This window comes from Ctenopharyngodon idella, chromosome 3 (genome assembly GCF_019924925.1).
Source record: "Ctenopharyngodon idella isolate HZGC_01 chromosome 3, HZGC01, whole genome shotgun sequence".
Taxonomy (NCBI): domain Eukaryota; kingdom Metazoa; phylum Chordata; class Actinopteri; order Cypriniformes; family Xenocyprididae; genus Ctenopharyngodon; species Ctenopharyngodon idella.
In genome coordinates this window covers 1590837-1609061 of record NC_067222.1, presented here as the reverse complement: position 1 = coordinate 1609061, position 18225 = coordinate 1590837, and the positions used below count along the sequence as shown (strand labels likewise).

Genomic DNA, 18225 nt, shown 5'->3' with positions numbered 1-18225 from the left:
GAAACACCCCGGTCTCTTCCATATAAATCACGATAAAACCCAAATTATTCTGTTTGGGCCAAACAAGAAAAGGATCTGAATGTTATTGACCTACTGTAGGTATTCTTACTCCTTATTTTTCCTTAGACACTAACAGTTTATGATTTTATCTTGATAGTACCCTTAAGCTAGACAAGTAAATTAACGCTACTGTTAGCTCTAGCTTTAATCACCTTCCTCAACTAGACAATGTCAAACCCTACTTATATAGGAAGAGCTTTGTGTTACGTCTGAGGACGTATTCATTGTGTTTTATAATTGTGTACGTGTGTGTTGGATGTGGCCTTGTTTGCTCTCTTTTTTCTCCTCTCTCTCTCCCTCCCTCTCTCTCTCTCTCTCTCTCTCTCTCAAGATTCAAGATTCAAGATTCAAATAGCTTTATTGGCATGGTAAAAGAAATCTTTACATTGCCAAAGCATTAATAACACTGTACAATAAAAATAAATAAATATATGTAATAATGATGAAGAAAAGAAAATAAGAGAAAAAAAATCTAGCAATAAAATAGAAATAAAAAAATAAAAAAATTGCAATAAAAATGTTCAATCTTATAATATTTATAGAAGTGTCTCTAGGCATATAGTGAGTGTGTTGGTAGTTCTGTCCCGCTGGAGGCTCTTTCGTCGTGACAGGACCTCACATACCTGGCAGCCAGGTTTGAGCTTGCTGGGCTTTCTCCTAGCAGGTATGGGAGTTTGTCCATATTTGGTTTCTGTTGGAAGTCTTTGTGGTGAGTTGTGAAATGGGGATAGAAAGTGTCCCTAATTTGTGCATATTTAGGGCAGGTTATAAGTGGGTAAAATCCTAATTCTGCTCTGCAGACGTTATTTGGGGTTTTGCGTCTATGATGTTGGTCTTGGTGACTGGGTCTTTTTCAGAAAATCATTATTTTTGTCTTTTTGGGGTTAACTGACAGGGCCCATGACTGACAGAAGCTGTGCAGGAGGTCTAGATGCTGCTGTAGACCCTCTTTAGTGGGAGACAGCAGCACCAGATCATCAGCAAACAGGAGGCATTTGACTTCAGTATCTAGTAGAGTAAGACCAGGTGCTGCAGACTGATCCAGAGCCCTCGCTAACTCATTTATGTATATATTGAACAGTGCAGGACTTAAGCTACAGCCCTGTCTCACTCCACAACACTGAGGGAGGAATTCTGTGTGTTTGTTACCGATGCCACATATGTTTTTCCTCCGATGCCACACTGGATTAACTGAAGAAAAAGACCTTCATGCCAAATGAAGTCGAAAGCTTTTTTGAAGTCAACAAAGCATGAGAAAATTTTGCTTTTGTTTTGGTTGATTTGCTTATCGATTAAGGTATGGAGAGTGTATATATGGTCTGATGTGCGATATTTTGGTTGGAAGCCAATTTGACACTTGCTCAGGACATTTCTGTCTCTGAGAAAATGGGTTAGTCTGCTGTTTAGGATGTTGCAGAAAAGTTTACCTAGGTTGCTGTTTACACATATGCCACGGTAGTTATTAGGGTCAAATCTGTCTCCGTTTTTATGGATTGGGGTAATTAGGCCTTTGTTCCAAATGTTGGGGAATATACCTGAACTAAGGATGATATTGAAGAGCTTGAGGATGGCTAATTTGAATTTGTGGTCTGTATATTTTATCATTTCATTTAGGATGCCATCAACACCACAGGCTTTTTGGGTTTTCAGGGTTTGTATTTTGTCTAATAGTTCAGCTAGTGTAATTGGAGAGTCTAAGGGGTTTTGGTAGTGTTTGATGGTTGATTCTAAAACCCTTAGTTTTTCATACATTGCATTTTGTTCCCGATTGTTGACTATATTACTAAAAAGGTTGGAGAAGTGGTTTATCCAAACATCTCCATTCTGGATGGCTAGTTCTTGATGGTAAGATTTGTTTAGTGTGTTCCAAAGTTTCCAAAAGTGGTTGGATTCTAAGGATTCTTCAATTTCTATGAGTTGACTTTTTGTGTTTTGTTCTTTTTTCTTTCTTAAAGTATTCCTATATTGTTTAAGTTTTTCATGATAGAGATGACGGATGTTCTCATTGTCAGCATCTCTATGTTTCTGGTTTGATAGGATTCTTACTTCTTTCCTAAGTATTTTGCAGTCATTGTCAAACCATTTCTCAGTGGCATGTGGTCTTTTTGCTTTTCTTTTTGTGGTTTTTAAGTTTGATAATGTTGCTGAGACCTCAAATATTCTGTTCAGCTTGTCTACTGCTAGGTTTGTACCTTCACTGTTATGCAGGAAAGGAGTGGCAAGGAATTGATCTAATAGGACTTGAATTTGTGGTTGACTAATTGTACTTGGATATGTATCTTTACTGTTTTGATCCATTTATATGTGTTTCTAAGTGAGTGGAGCTGGGTTTGTTTAGATGCTTCTTGGTTGGGCATTGCTCTGGTTAAGTAGAGGGTTATTTTACTGTGGTCTGATAGTGGGTTTAGTCGGCTGACTGTGAACGCTCTGAGGGAGTTTGGGTTAAGGTCTGTAAGAAAATAGTCGACTGTACTGCTACCAAATGGTGAGCTGTAGGTGTATCTACCGTAGGAATCTCCTCTTAGTCTGCCATTGACTTTGTACATACCTAGTGTGCGACACAGATGAAGAAGATGTGTTCCACTTTTGTTTGTTGTTTTATCATAGTTGTGTCTTCGTGTGTGTATAGGTGGGGGGAGGACGTCACCTCCAGGCAGGTGTTTGTCCCCCTGAGAATTAAGTGTGTCCAGTTCTTCACCTGTTCTGGCATTTAGGTCTCCACAGACCAGTACGCTTCCCTGTGACTGGTAGTAATTAATGTCTACTTCAAGAATGGAGAAACTATCTTCATTAAAATACGGAGACTCTGCTGGAGGGATATAAGTGGCACATAGGAAGATGTTTTTCTCTGTTGCGGTGACTGTCCTATTAATTTCTAACCATGTATAGAATTGTCCTGTTTTAGCTACTTTGATGGCATGGGCAAGATTTGATCTGTACCAAATAAGCATGCCTCCTGAGTCTCTTCCTTGTGTCACTCCAGGCAGTTTACTGGATGGGATGATGAATTCTCTGTAGTCTTTGGGGCAGCCGGTGGGTCCATCTCTGCTCCATGTCTCCTGCAGGATGATGATGTCTGAATTTTTTATTTCTGAGTTGAAATCTGTGTTCCTGCTTTTGAGGCCAAAGGTAGATGATCTCAGGCCTTGAATATTCCAACATGATATTATAAATGCGTTGCTGTCCATAGGGTCTTAGTTTTGTTGATAAGTTTTGACCTATGACAGTAGGTGTGAGCAGATGAGGTTGAGCATCTGACGGATGTCTCTTAGCTCTGTTGTTGTGGCTTGCACTGGTCCTGTTGTTGGTTTTCTGCTCACTATCTGAGCATAGCTGTGGCTGCCAGGGGCCTGCTGTGTATGAGGGGGGTAGGGGGTAGGTAGGAGAGGCTTTGGTCTGGCCTGATTCACTGAATGTGAGGATGTGAGGGCTGGGAGAAGATGCTCAGGTGCTGGCTGGGACGGTCTCAGCATGCGAGAGTGCTGTTGTCGTGACGGAAGTCTTCTGGATGTTCTCTCTGGGGGTACACTGTGCTTTCTTGCAGGTCTGGGTGGAGGTTGTTGGACTCTGTTGCTCCTGGGGGTGCTGTTGCGGTTCCGATTCAGGGCCACGTCTTTTAGGGTCTTGGCGAAGACAGGAACAGCTGTTTTGTACAGATGGACATGGTCGTAGAGGCATGTGAAGTCCAGGGTGGGGTGGTGTGCCAGGTGCACATTGGGTTTAAGTGCACAGGCACGGGAGAGGTTGGCGTTCACCCGCTGGATAGTGTCAGGGTGGAAGTCTTTTCGGGGCAGCAGTGTGGAGATGGTAATTTTAGCATGTGGGAAGGTGGTTGAGGCCTTTTCAATCACTGTTTGTAGTGATGTAGCCACCCTCTCCTGTTGGGCTCTCAGGTCGTTTGTGCCGGTGTGGATTATTATATGGTTTGGGGATCCCAGTTTGTCCACACTTAGCGATTTGAGTGCACTCTGAGTGTTCGGACACCAGAGTTTGGCCACTCTGTGTTTGGGAAAGAGCTTCTTTTCATCAATAAATTTCCCATTTGAATCAATTAAAAGAGCGACTTCTGGTTTTAGCGTTACTTCTGTTGGTGTGGAGAGGTCGTCTGAGTGTGATGTGAGGGAAGTGTCTGATGGGAGAGGAGGATTCAGGCTGTGCTGAATCTCTGTTGTTTGGGAGCTGTGATCAGGGTGAGGGGTGTCCTGCTCTACCGGTTCCTCTGATGAGCTGAACTCGCTGTGCTGTGCTCCTCTGTCCTGCTTCAGTTCTCTTATTTCCATCTTCATTGCTGTTAGTTGTGCCCTGTGTATCTCAGTCTGTTGTAAGAACAGTGTTTCCAGTGTCTCCAGCTGGGCCCTTAGCCCCTCTCTCTCCTGCTGGAGTTCCTTCACTTCAGTCTGCAGTGTAGACAGCTCTCTCCTGAGGCTGTCCTTTTCTCTGTGCTTGGCTGTGGGGCTGTTGCTGGTCTGTTGTCTGAACTTTTTGCAAGGAAAAGATCATCTCCTTGAGCTGTACCATTTCCCCCTCTAGCTCTGTGAACCTCTCCCTCATGTCAGTGCAATAGCAGTGTGAATGGGGGTCTTTGGTCTGGTTTATGCTCGAAGGGTCTCTCTGTTCTGTCTGATCCTCATCTGTGTGGATGGTGTGGGAGACTGACTCCTCAGGAGTGATTAGTTGGTCGCTGGTAATGGTCTCTTTCTGTGCTCTGTCTTTGATGCAGAGGAAGTCTTGTTCGAAGAGCCCATTGATGCTCTTTACCACCACTATACCCGTTGTTTTGTAGATATTAACGTTGGCAGTAGTTGTGTCTTCCTCGTTTCTTATTTTTAGCTGGAAACCCCCACAGATGCCTTTTCTTTCAGCAGAGGGGTAATGTGTAATGATGGCCTTGTGCCATGCATAGGGCTTGTTGGTGTAGAATATCAGGTTACTTATGCTGCCATCTTTATGTAGGTCTGCAAAAAGTGTTTCTGGGTTGTCAGTCAGTCTTTTGTTTTTGTAGACTTTACGTGCTGTTTCATTTGTGACATCTTTGGGATAGTGCAGTGTGATGACCTCCACATATGGGGGTTGTTTAGGCCCAACGCTCTGGTTGGAGGCTTCAGAACTCTTCTGAGGGCAGAAGGGGCGGGGCCAAGATGATGTACTGGCCATAGTTGATTTAGAATGTAAACAGAATCAACTGAAATAACTGCCAGTTTTTTGTTTATTTTCTCTCAGTGAAGATAATAATAGTAAAAAATAATAAATAAGCCAAAATATGACTTTTCACTGATTTTGTGAAGATGAAAAAGAAAGAAATTCCTTTCTCCAAAATTCCTGTTGTGTCCAAAATGTTTTTCTGTGCTGTTCTTTCAAGCAAATATCCAATGAGAGATAAATAGCACTGTCTCTTCAAATGTCTTTACCTCTCTTTTCCTGTAAGTTTTCTTCTTAGTTGATGTTGTTTATTTTGCTTGATGTTATCCTTTCAAACATGAATATCCTCTTCTGCAGAGGGTTGTCCTGTGATTATTTCCTCTTGAATTTTCCTAAGATTCAGGTGACAGTGTCAAAAAAAAAAAAAAAAAAAAAAAACTGTCCTAATTCAACAAAAGCTTTGTCTAGATGTTGTCTAGATGATGTTTTATGTTGAATCTTCTATTTTCTCTAGGTTATTGGCAAAATATTCTAATTTTTCTCGCAATTTATCTGGAGCTCAACTCAAGTGTGACCATCTCTCATGGAACTCTCTCTCTCTCTCTCTCCCTCCCTCTTTCTCTCTCTCTCTCTCTCTCTCTCTCTCTCTCAAGATTCAAGATTCAAGATTCAAATAGCTTTATTGGCATGGTAAAAGAAATCTTTACATTGCCAAAGCATTAATAACACTGTACAATAAAAATAAATAAATATATGTAATAATGATGAAGAAAAGAAAATAAGAGAAAAAAAAAATAATAATAATTATAAAAAAATTGCAATAAAAATGTTCACTCTTATAATATTTATAGAAGTGTCTCTAGGCATATAGTGAGTGTGTTGGTAGTTCTGTCCCGCTGGAGGCTCTTTCGTCGTGACAGGACCTCACATACCTGGCAGCCAGGTTTGAGCTTGCTGGGCTTTCTCCTAGCAGGTATGGGAGTTTGTCCATATTTGGTTTCTGTTGGAAGACTTTGTGGTGAGTTGTGAAATGGGGATAGAAAGTGTCCCTAATTTGTGCATATTTAGGGCAGGATGTCAGAAAGTGTAGTTCTGTTTCCACTTCATTCTCTGTGCAGTGGGGACACAGCCGGTCTTCCTTTGGTAGCCAGGTCTGTCTGTGTCTGCCTGTCTCTATGGTGAGATTGTGTTCACTGAGTCTGTACATGCTCAGGACTTTTCTCAGTTTAGGGTCGCTCACTGTACTCAGGTATCCTGCCAATTCATATTCTCTATTTAGGGCCAAATAGCATTCCAATTTACTTTGTAGGGCTGTTGCGTCTGTCCAATGTTTTAGGTATTTTTCTTTTTGTGTTTTGATTATTTGGTTTGGTCTGGCTAAGTTTTTATTTTCAGTCAGACATGTTTTGGTTTGTGTAGTCAGCTCTAAGACCAATTGGCCGAGGGCATTTCTTTCTGGTGTCAGCTCTTGGTAGTTCAGGGCTTTGTGATGGAGGGTCTGTTTATCACTATTTTTTAGGTGGGTATGGAATTTAATGGCCCTTTTTTGAATTGTAATTATAAGTGGGTAAAATCCTAATTCTGCTCTGCAGGCGTTATTTGGGGTTTTGTGCTGTACTCGTAGCAAAACTTTGCATAGTTCGGTCTGCAGAGTCTCTATTGGGTGTTTGTCCCATTTAGTGAACTCTTGGTTTGTGAGTGGGCCCCAGACTTCACACCCGTAGAGCGCGATGGGTTCTATTACTGATTTGATTATTTTTATCCAGATTCTGACTGGGATGTCAATTTTGATATTTCTCTTAATAGCGTAAAAAGCTCTCCGTGCCTTGTCTCTCAGGTCGTTCACAGCTTTGTTAAAATTCCCTGTGTTGCTAATATTTATGCCAAGGTAAGTGTAGTTCTGCGTGTGCTCAAGGAGCATGTTGTCTAATTTACAACTATGATGTTGGTCTTGTCGGCTGGGTCTTTTTTGGAAAATCATTATTTTTGTCTTTTTGGGGTTAACTGACAGGGCCCATGACTGACAGAAGCTGTGCAGGAGGTCTAGATGCTGCTGTAGACCCTCTTTAAGAAGAGAAGAGAAGAGAGAGATAATTCCTTCCTCCAAGGCAAACACTTCCTCCTGTTTCCCAGATTCATTAATTTATAAATATTCTTGGGTTAGTTAGTTTGGTTCTGTTGGTTATTTTGGCCTAGCTCTCTCCTGAAGTCTTTGTTCATGTCACAGACACGCCAGGCTCCACAGTCACCCAATCACATCGCACTCCCTCTCCTGAATACTAACAAGCCCCACCTGACGCCAATCCACACTCATCACTACAGCCACATAAAAGACACACCAGTTCACACAGTCACTGTCCGGTCTCGTTGACACTTACCTGTGTTCACTTACCTCCTGGACTCCCTTGCTCTCGATTACCTGTCTCCAGCGTTCTCCGTGATTCCCTGTGTCTCCTCGTCTCCGGTGTGTCTTCGTTCCCACGTCTCCTGGTATCCACGCTCCCTGAAAGAAACATCCAGTCAAGTATCAGTGCCAGCTCTTCAGCTCTCTGTTCTATTCATCTGCATTCACTTACCTGCATCCTGTTCACGCTCTGCATTACCTTCAATAAACCTGTTAACCCGTATCTGTGTCTCCGTCCCCTTCTGTACATAACAGTTCACCACATGTTTGTTAATACTAAAACTGAGTTTACTGTTTCTGTTTATTATTCTTTATCTTTTCAAATGAAAAGATATTAATTTGAATTAGTGTTTGTGCTGACTCTGGGACTGGAGGTTGGATTGCCCTGGTTCTCTTTCCAAGTTTTTTTTCATTAGTTATATATTTTCTTATCTTGATACTAGCTCCCCAGCCCTAGATGTGTAGTTATGTAACACTTTGAAATTGTTATCCACGCTTTTATTTCGTCATGGCTGGACTATTGCAATTCAGTTCTATGGGTATCCTCTCTCGTCCATCTCTCGCCTTCAAATGGTCCAAAATATGTCTGCTTGTCTGCTCATAGGCAATCACACAAAGGATCATATTATGCCCATCTTACGCTCTATGCTTTGGCTAAGCGAGCTCAAATCTTAGCTAAAAACTCATCGATCTCCTCAGCTTTTAACTGTTTGTAACTGTGCCATGTAGCTACAGTGCTTTAGTCAGACATTTTTTGTTAAAGTGAAATACAAATATTGACTCTGATACCTGATGTAGCCTACATATGTTTTTTGTTTTTGTTTTTCCTGAGGAAAAAAAAGCTAAAAACTGTGATTTTCCTGAGATACAGTTTCCACTGACTGTGTCATTATTCAGTCAAACAGTGAAGTCTGATTCCCCAAAAAATGTCTCAAGTCGGTTCTTGTTGGTGAATCAAAATCATATAGTGCAACAAATGCAGATTGATTTCCAAATGAATGACAAAACTGTTATTATGAATCATTCAGTAGCTGAATTTATATTACATTATACGTTAATCTTATATTAAGAGGAACAGGCATAAAAATTGTTACGTCTTGGTGTATGAATATTAAACTGTTCACAAGTACAAATATATCAGCACCAAACTCAACACCCTTGTTGTCAGAGGACAGAATAGAAATAGATAGAGATGAGCTCATAGTTGTGGTTTGGTTTGTTCTCTTTCAGCTCAGTGGTTTTAACCAGTGTGGAGAAACAGCAGTCCTTCACCAGTTTCTGCTTCTTAACTTATAAAGTTATTGTCACCAACGGTTGCAAAGAACACATGATGAAGATAAAGATCAGGTATAACGTCTTTAATAGTCTACTTAGAAGGCAATACAAACAAGATAAGTAAAAGAAACAACTGCTATGTGGAAATGTGACCAGAAAATGAGTGAATAAACACAGCAACTTAAACAGAAAGGCAATGAAAACATGAAAACTCATACAAACTGAACAAAACTGTGACAGTTATAAATACATCTAATACCATTATTATAATACAGATACTTCAAAGTATTGATTCCTTTTCCTTCTCCATTAAACACAAAATATTAATTCTCAAAATGGCGAACTGCTGCTCTTCACTTTGATACTGAATGAGTCCTGACAACATTTCACTATAAACTTTTGTGACATTTTTTGAAAACATGTTACAAGATTATCAACATTATCAGAAGGTTTTTTGTAACACATGAGGTTAATTTGTATGTATTTAATCTGTCTTTATGTTCCTAAAGATCTGACTGTAGGTATCAGGAAGTCTTGAGGCTTTAACTCAGTCTGTGTCTTTAACCGTCTGTCATTATTCAGTCAGTATGGAGCTCAGTCAACTTCCTCTTGTGCTCTGTGAGTATTATTTTCAGTGGATGTTAACTGATCATATTATGAATAGATTGAACAGATTCAAGTGATTATTTAGTGTTCTTGGATTTTCCTTTTCTTTTCATGCTGCTCTCAGTGTTTCAGATCCAGCTCTAGTTCATGATATATGAGTGAAAGACGATCTTGAGAGAGGAAGTGTGCAGTTAGAGCTGTTTGTGAAAGAGAAATGAACTCTGTTGTGTTTGAGTCAGTCTGTTTGTTCAGTCACTCTTTGTAATAGTGTTTGTTGAATCAGTTCTGTTGGTTTGTTTTGTACAGTTTGCTGTCCATGAAGTAGATATTCACTAGTTAGTCTTCAGTAGATGTTCACTAGTATGCAATTAGTAAGAGTTTATCTTTAATCAGACTTTAGATCAGACTGTTGGCTTCAAGTTTCTTAATCAATTTCAGGTTCTTTCTGCTGTGATGATAAAATAAACATTTCTGTGTTGTGAAGCTGAGGAACATGTTAGAGTGAAATTATGGTGTTTCACAAGCAAAGGAAGAATATGCATTTATAAAATGCCTAAAGTATAATACAAAGTTGGTCAGCTCCATGTTGAATATTTGTCAGATTTTCCTGTATTTGGCTGAGCTGTCACTTTGGGTGGACAGTCTGCACAGTAAATTCCTCGATGTTAAATCTAAAGGCGCAGCCTTAGATGAAATCAACTGAAAATACGTTACATCTCTCTTATTACAAACCAGACTGATGTTATTTCTGTCATTCATCTACAGTTGTTTTTGAGAATTAACAGGTTTAGACATTGATGTTTCATTGAAAATGTTTGGTTATCATTATGGTGATCAGTGTTTCTTTTAGTTTGGGCAGTTTTACTCTTGGTTTTTATGATAAGTTTGTCAGATGTAGTTTGTAACAGTGTTTATAGAAAGCACATCATTTGTTATAAAGGAGACCATGAACAAGAGCAATCAGGTGATTTGGTTTACACCATCAAGAAGAAAACTGATTGTCTAGTCCTGTCACTGACTGAAAGTGGTTGTTCATTATTAAGTTATTAGCACCAACAGTACCATCATGCCACAGATCAGACATTTTGAGTTTTAATTTTTAAACACATTATGGGGAGGAAATACGCTATAAAACGCTATAAATCCATTTTGATTAATTTGAGTAAAAATGTGTTTTCTTCACCAAGAAAGTGGCAAGATGAAAACCACTATTTTCTGCTTCAATCTTTCACATAGCATCTTTAGGTTATAATAAACATTCAAATCCAGATTTTGATTTTCAAAGATTTATTATAAAAACAGATTATTTTTACCCAAAATGCAATAAATCCATGACAGGTTTTTTTTTTTTTTTGTTTCAAAAATGCAGTTAATCCATTGAATCAATATAAAAGTTATTTTTCATATTGAAACTGTTAAAAATACACAGCAAAGTAAGTTATATGACAGCATCTGAACTTGGTCAATACTAATCTTATATACAGGCACTGGACTAAAAATACATTCAGTCATCACTCCCAAAATGAATTGAACGGGTCATCTTGTTAATGTTATAAATGAATTATTAATAATATTCATGTTAAAAAAAAAAAAACAGATTAAAGAGTATCTGGCGCCACCGCACGGTTAAAATAAAAACAACACATTTGCCGAGTACATTGGGATTGACTGCAACTACCCAGGGGCGTCGCTATACTGCAAACATTCAAATAGTAATCATGTTATGTTTTTTTTTTCTATCAGATGTTTAGAATCAAAACTAGCAATGCCAGATTCGAGAATTAATCAGTCTTGGTTAAACGGCTTTTAAAAACTGTTCATGATTTAGTTTTGGGGACCACGACAGAAGTTTGATGCTGTCGTGTGAGAACAAGCAACAGCCGGCATTTTTTCTCCTCCCGAGTGCCTCATCTTCTTAATCTCCTCACGTAAATTATTAGATTTCGATGACTTACATTTCTTCTGCACCACAGAAACCACCACATGTTCGTCAATGCCGTCAAAATTATTCATTTTTCTGTTTTTGTTGATCACAAAGTACAAAGTAGATAAGGAAAACTAACGCTGCCATTACTGTTTACAGTGCGTGGAATGGTGCGCTGTGATTGGTTAAGCGGATGTATCACATTCTGCAAAGAAGGGGGACTGGCGTTTGTCACGGTTTGGAAAGATAGGGAGAAAACATAACAGGATAACATGGCGGATATTGCATTTTGAGTAAAACTAAAAATTGACTTTTCAATACCGACCAGATACAATACTGATTTTGGCAAGAACTCAATTAAAAAAAAGGCGTTTATCGCGTTTTGGAGCCAAACTCTTCATATGTTTCTCATCAACGGTGACATGCTTCATGCTGCAATGCATGCTGGGAGTCATGAGTTTTATACTATGGTGGCTCCCAGCATGCATTGCAACATGAAGCATGTCACCATTGATGAGAAACATATGCTGGTTCTATGTGCTTAAAAATTCAAATGGTCTGATCTGTGGCACAAAGGTAATGTTGTATAAGTAATTTTGTAAAAATAATAGTTGTATAAATAATAAAACAACTGTCAACAACAGTACTAGACAATCAGTTTTTTTCTTGAGAACAATCACCTGATTGCTCTTGTTAATAGCCTTCTTTGTAACAAATTATGTTTCCATAAACACTGTTACAAAATCGACAAACTTAACACACAAATCAAGTCAATCTGCCCAACTAAAGGAAATACTGATCACCATAATGGTAACCAAACATTTTCAATAAAACATCAACATCTAAACCTGTTAATTCTCAAAAAGAACTGTAGACAAATGACAGAAATAAAGTCAGTCTGGTTTGTAATAAGAAAGATTTAATGTCTTTCAGTTGATTTCATCTAAAGCCCGGGATACAGTGCACGATTTCTGGCTGTCCCAGATAAAAAAGATTCCCATCGTGAAACAATCGTGGCGATTTGTTTGATCGTGGCTCTTAATCGGTGGTCCTATGTCGTACAGTGAGAGAGGTTCAAAGATGGCCGTTTTCCCGGTTTTGCGACCAAAGATAGCCTACGATAATTTTCTGACAGTGTCAGAAATTCAGCTTGATCATCGCACAGTGTGTTTGCTGCTACGACCTACGTCTACTGACCAGCCAATAAAAATGCGTCATGAAATCAAAGCGACATGGCGCTGAAACTTAAAACTGCTTACCTCAAGCTCTTTTCCCTTCTTCTTTCGCCGCTTCCTTTTTATTTTCAACACACATAAACATTACAACTGCCAAAGTGTGATTCAACATGGTATTTTTGTTAACCCACTAGCACATGCTGATGACGTTTTATTCTTCAATAGAAACTTGCATCGTAGCCTACGAGTCAATAGATGTCATCATCATACAGTTTACATGCATGTCGTGCCCGAGTTCAATTGGATCCATGTCGCACAGTGTGATTTGTAATGATCTTAAAGGATTGCAAAAATCTTGCAGTGTATCCCGGGCTTAAGGCTGTGGCTGGAAGTCAGATGTAGTTTTTGTGTTTCTCTTTCCTTCAGTGATTGTGCTCGTTATCATCAGGTGTTTCAATAATCAAACAATCATCAATTAATTAACAACTTAAAGTACCTAATTAACTCCAACACTGCTTTGGTGTTACTTATACCATCCTGCTGGTGGTTCCCATATGAACACTGAGCGTTGTTATTTTAACACCGTGCAGGAGACATCACAGGAGCCCATCAGAGAAACACAGCCGGTTCCCTCACGGGAGGAACTTTGCAAATAAGGTCCCATTGAAACTCTCTCAGGATAACCAATGGATCAGTTTATCATCTTTACCAGGAACATTGAAAAATAAACAATCTTTCATGAGTTTTATTTTATTTTTTACTTTGTATTTTTAGTGCTGATTTCAAACATCCACTCTGGACACACTGAAGGTGAGTGAATTTGATTCATAAATTTCATCACAATTGGTGATTCTGTTACAAACCAGCGGCCGGATTCACAAAACAATCTGAAGAATAAAATTATTCTTCACTGCTATTTTCTTATTTTCTAACTTATGAAGAAAAAGAAAAAAGATAAGAATATTTTTATTCCCAAAAGTTTTTTTTTAAAGAATGTTCTTATCTTTTATCTGAAGACAAAATTTAAGAAGAATGAATGAATGAGTCATTTATAGCACTTTACTATGTTCTACTGTACATCCAAAGTGCTTTACAATCATATCAGGGAGTTTCTCCTCAACCAGCACCAGTGTTCAACATCCACATGAATGAAGTGACGGCAGCCACAGAATAACAGCACCAGTGGTTCACCACACACCAGCCATAGGTGGAGAGGAGAGAGAGTATTCATATTCCTGAAAATAATGTTCTTTAAAATCATTGTAAATAACTTCTTAAAGTTAGGATAACCTCCAACCTGTCTTAAATCTCCAAAGGAACATTCTTACGAACTTCTTGGAAATCTTTTTTAAGAAGATTTTCATAAATCCAGGCTCAGCAGTGAAAAAGAGTATCATGATTATAAATACAGCTTTTTAAACAAGTTATATGAATGATTCATGTGTTGTGAACTAGTAAAACCACACAGACAGTTCTGAAGTGTGACAAAAAGACCAAAAACATTCACTCACAAAAATGCCAATTTCTTCAGAAATATTGCATGGCCAAAATTTGTTACGAAGAATATAGAAAAATAAAATATCTTTTGACATTTACTTTGTCTGGAATATTAGTAACTCTACAGACACCACAGTTCTTTGAACTTCAACAACAATTTTCAACACTTTGGTATCTGATACTGTGTGTCTCTTTGACTGCTGGTGTAGATGAAGGTGGTGTGAAACGCTGCTTTGAGCTCAGAGCTTCTAACCAAAAGGATGTGGGTTTGAACCTCACATAGGGTGATCTTTGCACCTTTCATTTTTCTATTTCAGATAAAGTCCAGTTAAGTGTTTCTCCTCAGAAGTGGTTGACTGAAGGAGATCCAGTGACTCTGATCTGTGAGGTTAACGGCTCCTCTACAGGCTGGACATTCAGCTGGTTCACTGTAACTCTCTCATCAGGTCAGTAATGTGCTTCATGTTGTATCATCTGAATTAGCTGATTTTATTCAAGTCTGAAATATTAATATTTCTAAATCCAAACAATAGAAACAGGGTATGTAGACTTGTGTTGTTCCCGGGTGAAAGAATTCAGAGAGTAAAAGTTTAGCAGGAGTGAGTTACAATTTTCCATGATAATAAACCTCTGTTGATCCGACTGTCCATGAGTGAGGATACAAAAATGTAGAAGTATACTCTGTAGATTTCACAAAACCTTGGTGATGTCAAAAGTCTCATACGTATAACCATCATATTGATGACAAATAAATATGAATTACTCTGTCCAGGAAACACTGTGAATGAGTAAACTCTTACATACACTGTAAACAAACAAAAAACTTGTTAAAAAAAAGGTCAATTTCTTGGTGATTTTTGTCCATAAAATTTGGTCCAGTGTTGTTTGGTTACCAACATTCTTCAAAATATTGTTTCACAGAAGTAAGTCATACAAGTTTTAAAAGAGATGAGGGTGAGAAAATGAAGAGGGAGTTTTCATTTTGGGTGAGCAATGCTTTAAAAAGGATAGTTCACCCAAAAATAAACATTCTGTCATTAATTATTCACCCTCATGTCATTACAAACCCGTAAGACCTTCGTTCATCTTTGGAACCCAAATGAAAATCTTTTTGATAAAATCTGAGAGAATTCTGTCCCTCCATTGACAGCTATGCAATTGAAACTTTGACGCTTAAAAAGTTCATAAAGAGATCGTAAAACTAATCCATATTAATTGAGCGGTTTGATGAACAGCTTTAAAGGGTTAGTTCACCCAAAAAATGAAATTTCTGTCATTAATTACTCACCCTCATGTCGTTCCACACCTGTAAGACCTTCATTCATCTTCAGAACACAAATTAATATATTTTTGATGAAATCTGAGAACTTTCTGATCCCTCCATAGACAGCAACACAACGTCCACTTTCAAGGCCCTGAAAGGAAGTAAAGACATCATTAAAATAGTCCATGTGATTACAGTGGTTAATGTTATGAAGCGATGAGAATACTTTTTGTGCGCAAAAACATACAAAAATAACAACTAATGTTGAACCACTGCAATCACACAGACTATCTTAACGATGTCCTAACTACCTTTCTGGGCCTTGAAAGTTGCAATTAACATTGCTGCCTATGGATGGTTAAGAAAGCTTTCAGATTTCATCAAAAATATCTTCAGTTGTGTGAAGATGAATGAAGGTCTTACAGGTTTGGAACAACATGAGGGTGAATAATTAATCACAGAATTTTCATTTTTGGGTGAACTATCTCTTTAAACTCAAGAAGGTAAGTTTGAACAAGAGTGGTGCCTTGGTGCAGAGTTTGCCTGTGTTAAACGCATTTCCTCACACATAAGGGCACAGTATCTTTTACAGCAGTGGTCTCAAACTGCCGGCCCGCGGGAGTTTAATGGAAACGCTACCTGTCTGATATGCAAAGAAAAAGTCGCTGTTCAAATATCGCATCTAAAAACGTGTGAAACGTGTGGAAAGCGGGGCCGTGCCGCTTTCTCCTTCTTTCCAATGCGCTTTCGCTCCCGTGGTGTCTGTCGTTGCTATGCAACCATGAACTGCACTCTCCACGATGACGAGGAAGTATCAGCAAATGATTAATTGATTTCTAGCCCTTGCATTAGCTCTACTACTAGATATATTTATGGAGATGAGAAATAAAAACCCGCCCTGTACAGCTATGATCAGCTGTTCGGCTGAGCTTTCCATGAGCTTTTCCGAAGCTGATCGGTTGGTCCTTGTCACATGACCTGCGGTGCACTTGCAGCATTCTGAAAAAAGTTGAGATGTTTTCATCCCGCGGCGGCATATGCGTGCCTGGAAAAAACGAGCGTGCCGCACCGCCTGCACGTCCCTTCTATTATGAGCGCGTGTGTCTAAATTACAGTAAAAGCGCTCGCGACTTGATTTAAACCACCGAAACGCGTCCGATGCTCAAACGGCATCTTGGACAAATGTGGCTCAGCTGTGTGAGCAGAAGCGCTGCCAGGTGTCTGCCAAGAAATAGAATAGTGTAGAAATGTATTCAGGGATTGCATTTGTTCAGTACAGTGTTGTTCTGTGCAAGATTTTGATGTTATTTAAACTAAAATAAAGTCAGGGAAAAAATATTTGCACTAACTGTTAAAAACTAATACTGTATTTAACAATGATAGAGACACTGCTGTTTACATTTTTTAAGTATGGCAAAAATATTTTAGCATTGAAATTTGAAGTGAGAAATAATGCAAAGGAAAGTAAATTTTCATAAATTTTGCGCTTTCTTGTGATTGAATGTTAAAATGGCCGTCCTTTGAGGTGTCAATCACAGCAACGGCCCCCGGCCAATTTGAGTTTGAGACCCTGATTTACAGTATTAATGTTAATATGGCATGAATACTCACTTCCTTTGAAGAGCATTCATTCCCAAAAACTTCTGGATCATGAGGATACACATGCACGCACACAAATGAATATTAATTTGTTTAATAATACAATATTAATTATTAACTTACTGACAGAGACATGGGTTTGCAAAAATTTTCTCATCAGCTCCATACAAAATCTAGATCCAAAGATCAAAGTAGATCCAAAATCATGGTTTGCACTAGGTCTGTTCTTTAGATTCATGAGAATGGTGTTTTCATGTCGTCTCTGTCGAACGAGTGTACACGACTGTTCTCAGATTACTCACTCCTAAGTTCCTTTACTTCTTATGATAAGTTTGATCTTAAAACTAACTGACACTAGGGGTGGGCGATATGAGCATATTATTTCACAATATTTAACAGCATACTGTGCTACGCAGATGTATTAACATTGAAAATGAAAATGTTGAAATGCTGTCAGACTAATTCAACAATAATTGAGAGATTCGATAATGAATGTATTGTAATTTCAACACTGTAGTGTTTGCAGCAGCATGATGAGTCAGTGGTTAATACTGTCACCTCACAGCAACGTGTTTCCTTAATACAGACCTGCACATCTGACAAACTGAGGATTATAAATTTTCCATATTTGAATGTTTGTTTTCCACACATTGCATGCTGGGATGCACTCCAGTACTTTCAGACCATTTTCTCCATGTTCTGCTTTTTCTAGTTTCAAATGTCTCAGTATACAGTTTCTCTCACACACTCCAAATAACAAATGCATATTCTGATCAGATAACATATAATACTTTAAAATGGCAGAATGCCATGAGTGTGTTTGTGAAAGTTGATGGGTGTTTTTTTTTTGGGAGTTTGAGCTTGTAAAGTATATGTCTGATTTTCTCATCTCTATTGACAATTTCTTTTGTAAAGACATTTGGATCAACTGGTGTGTGTGCAAAGGCCTGAAAGTATAAACCTGGAGAGCAGAGCAGCTTTGTACTCTTTAAAAACAGACTGTGCATTGATATTTTGCTATACATAGTTTCCTATATTTGTATCCAGAATTACAGAGTTTGAATGTAAAAATACAACTAAATATAAAACCAATAAGATTTACTTTCAAATTACAAAGAAGAATGTTAAATTGTTAGTATGATATCAACCTTAAATAAAATGAGCTACATGTTTAATTACAGATTATGATTATTCATGTAATTTTATGTGAATTTGTATGAAAACAGAAAAAAAATACTGTATAAATAATACTTAAAATAAAGAATTACTGTAATTTGTCATT

General features: G+C 38.4%; 1 protein-coding gene across 1 annotated transcript in view; it reads left to right on the top strand.

The window, feature by feature from the left end:
• Window positions 1-18225, top strand: part of LOC127509475 (Fc receptor-like protein 5) — a 102109-nt gene that overhangs the window by 68072 nt on the left and 15812 nt on the right. The window contains exon 11 of the mRNA XM_051888266.1: window positions 14398-14526. Coding sequence (XP_051744226.1) covers window positions 14398-14526 — 129 coding nt within the window. The remainder of the gene's footprint in view (window positions 1-14397; window positions 14527-18225) is intronic.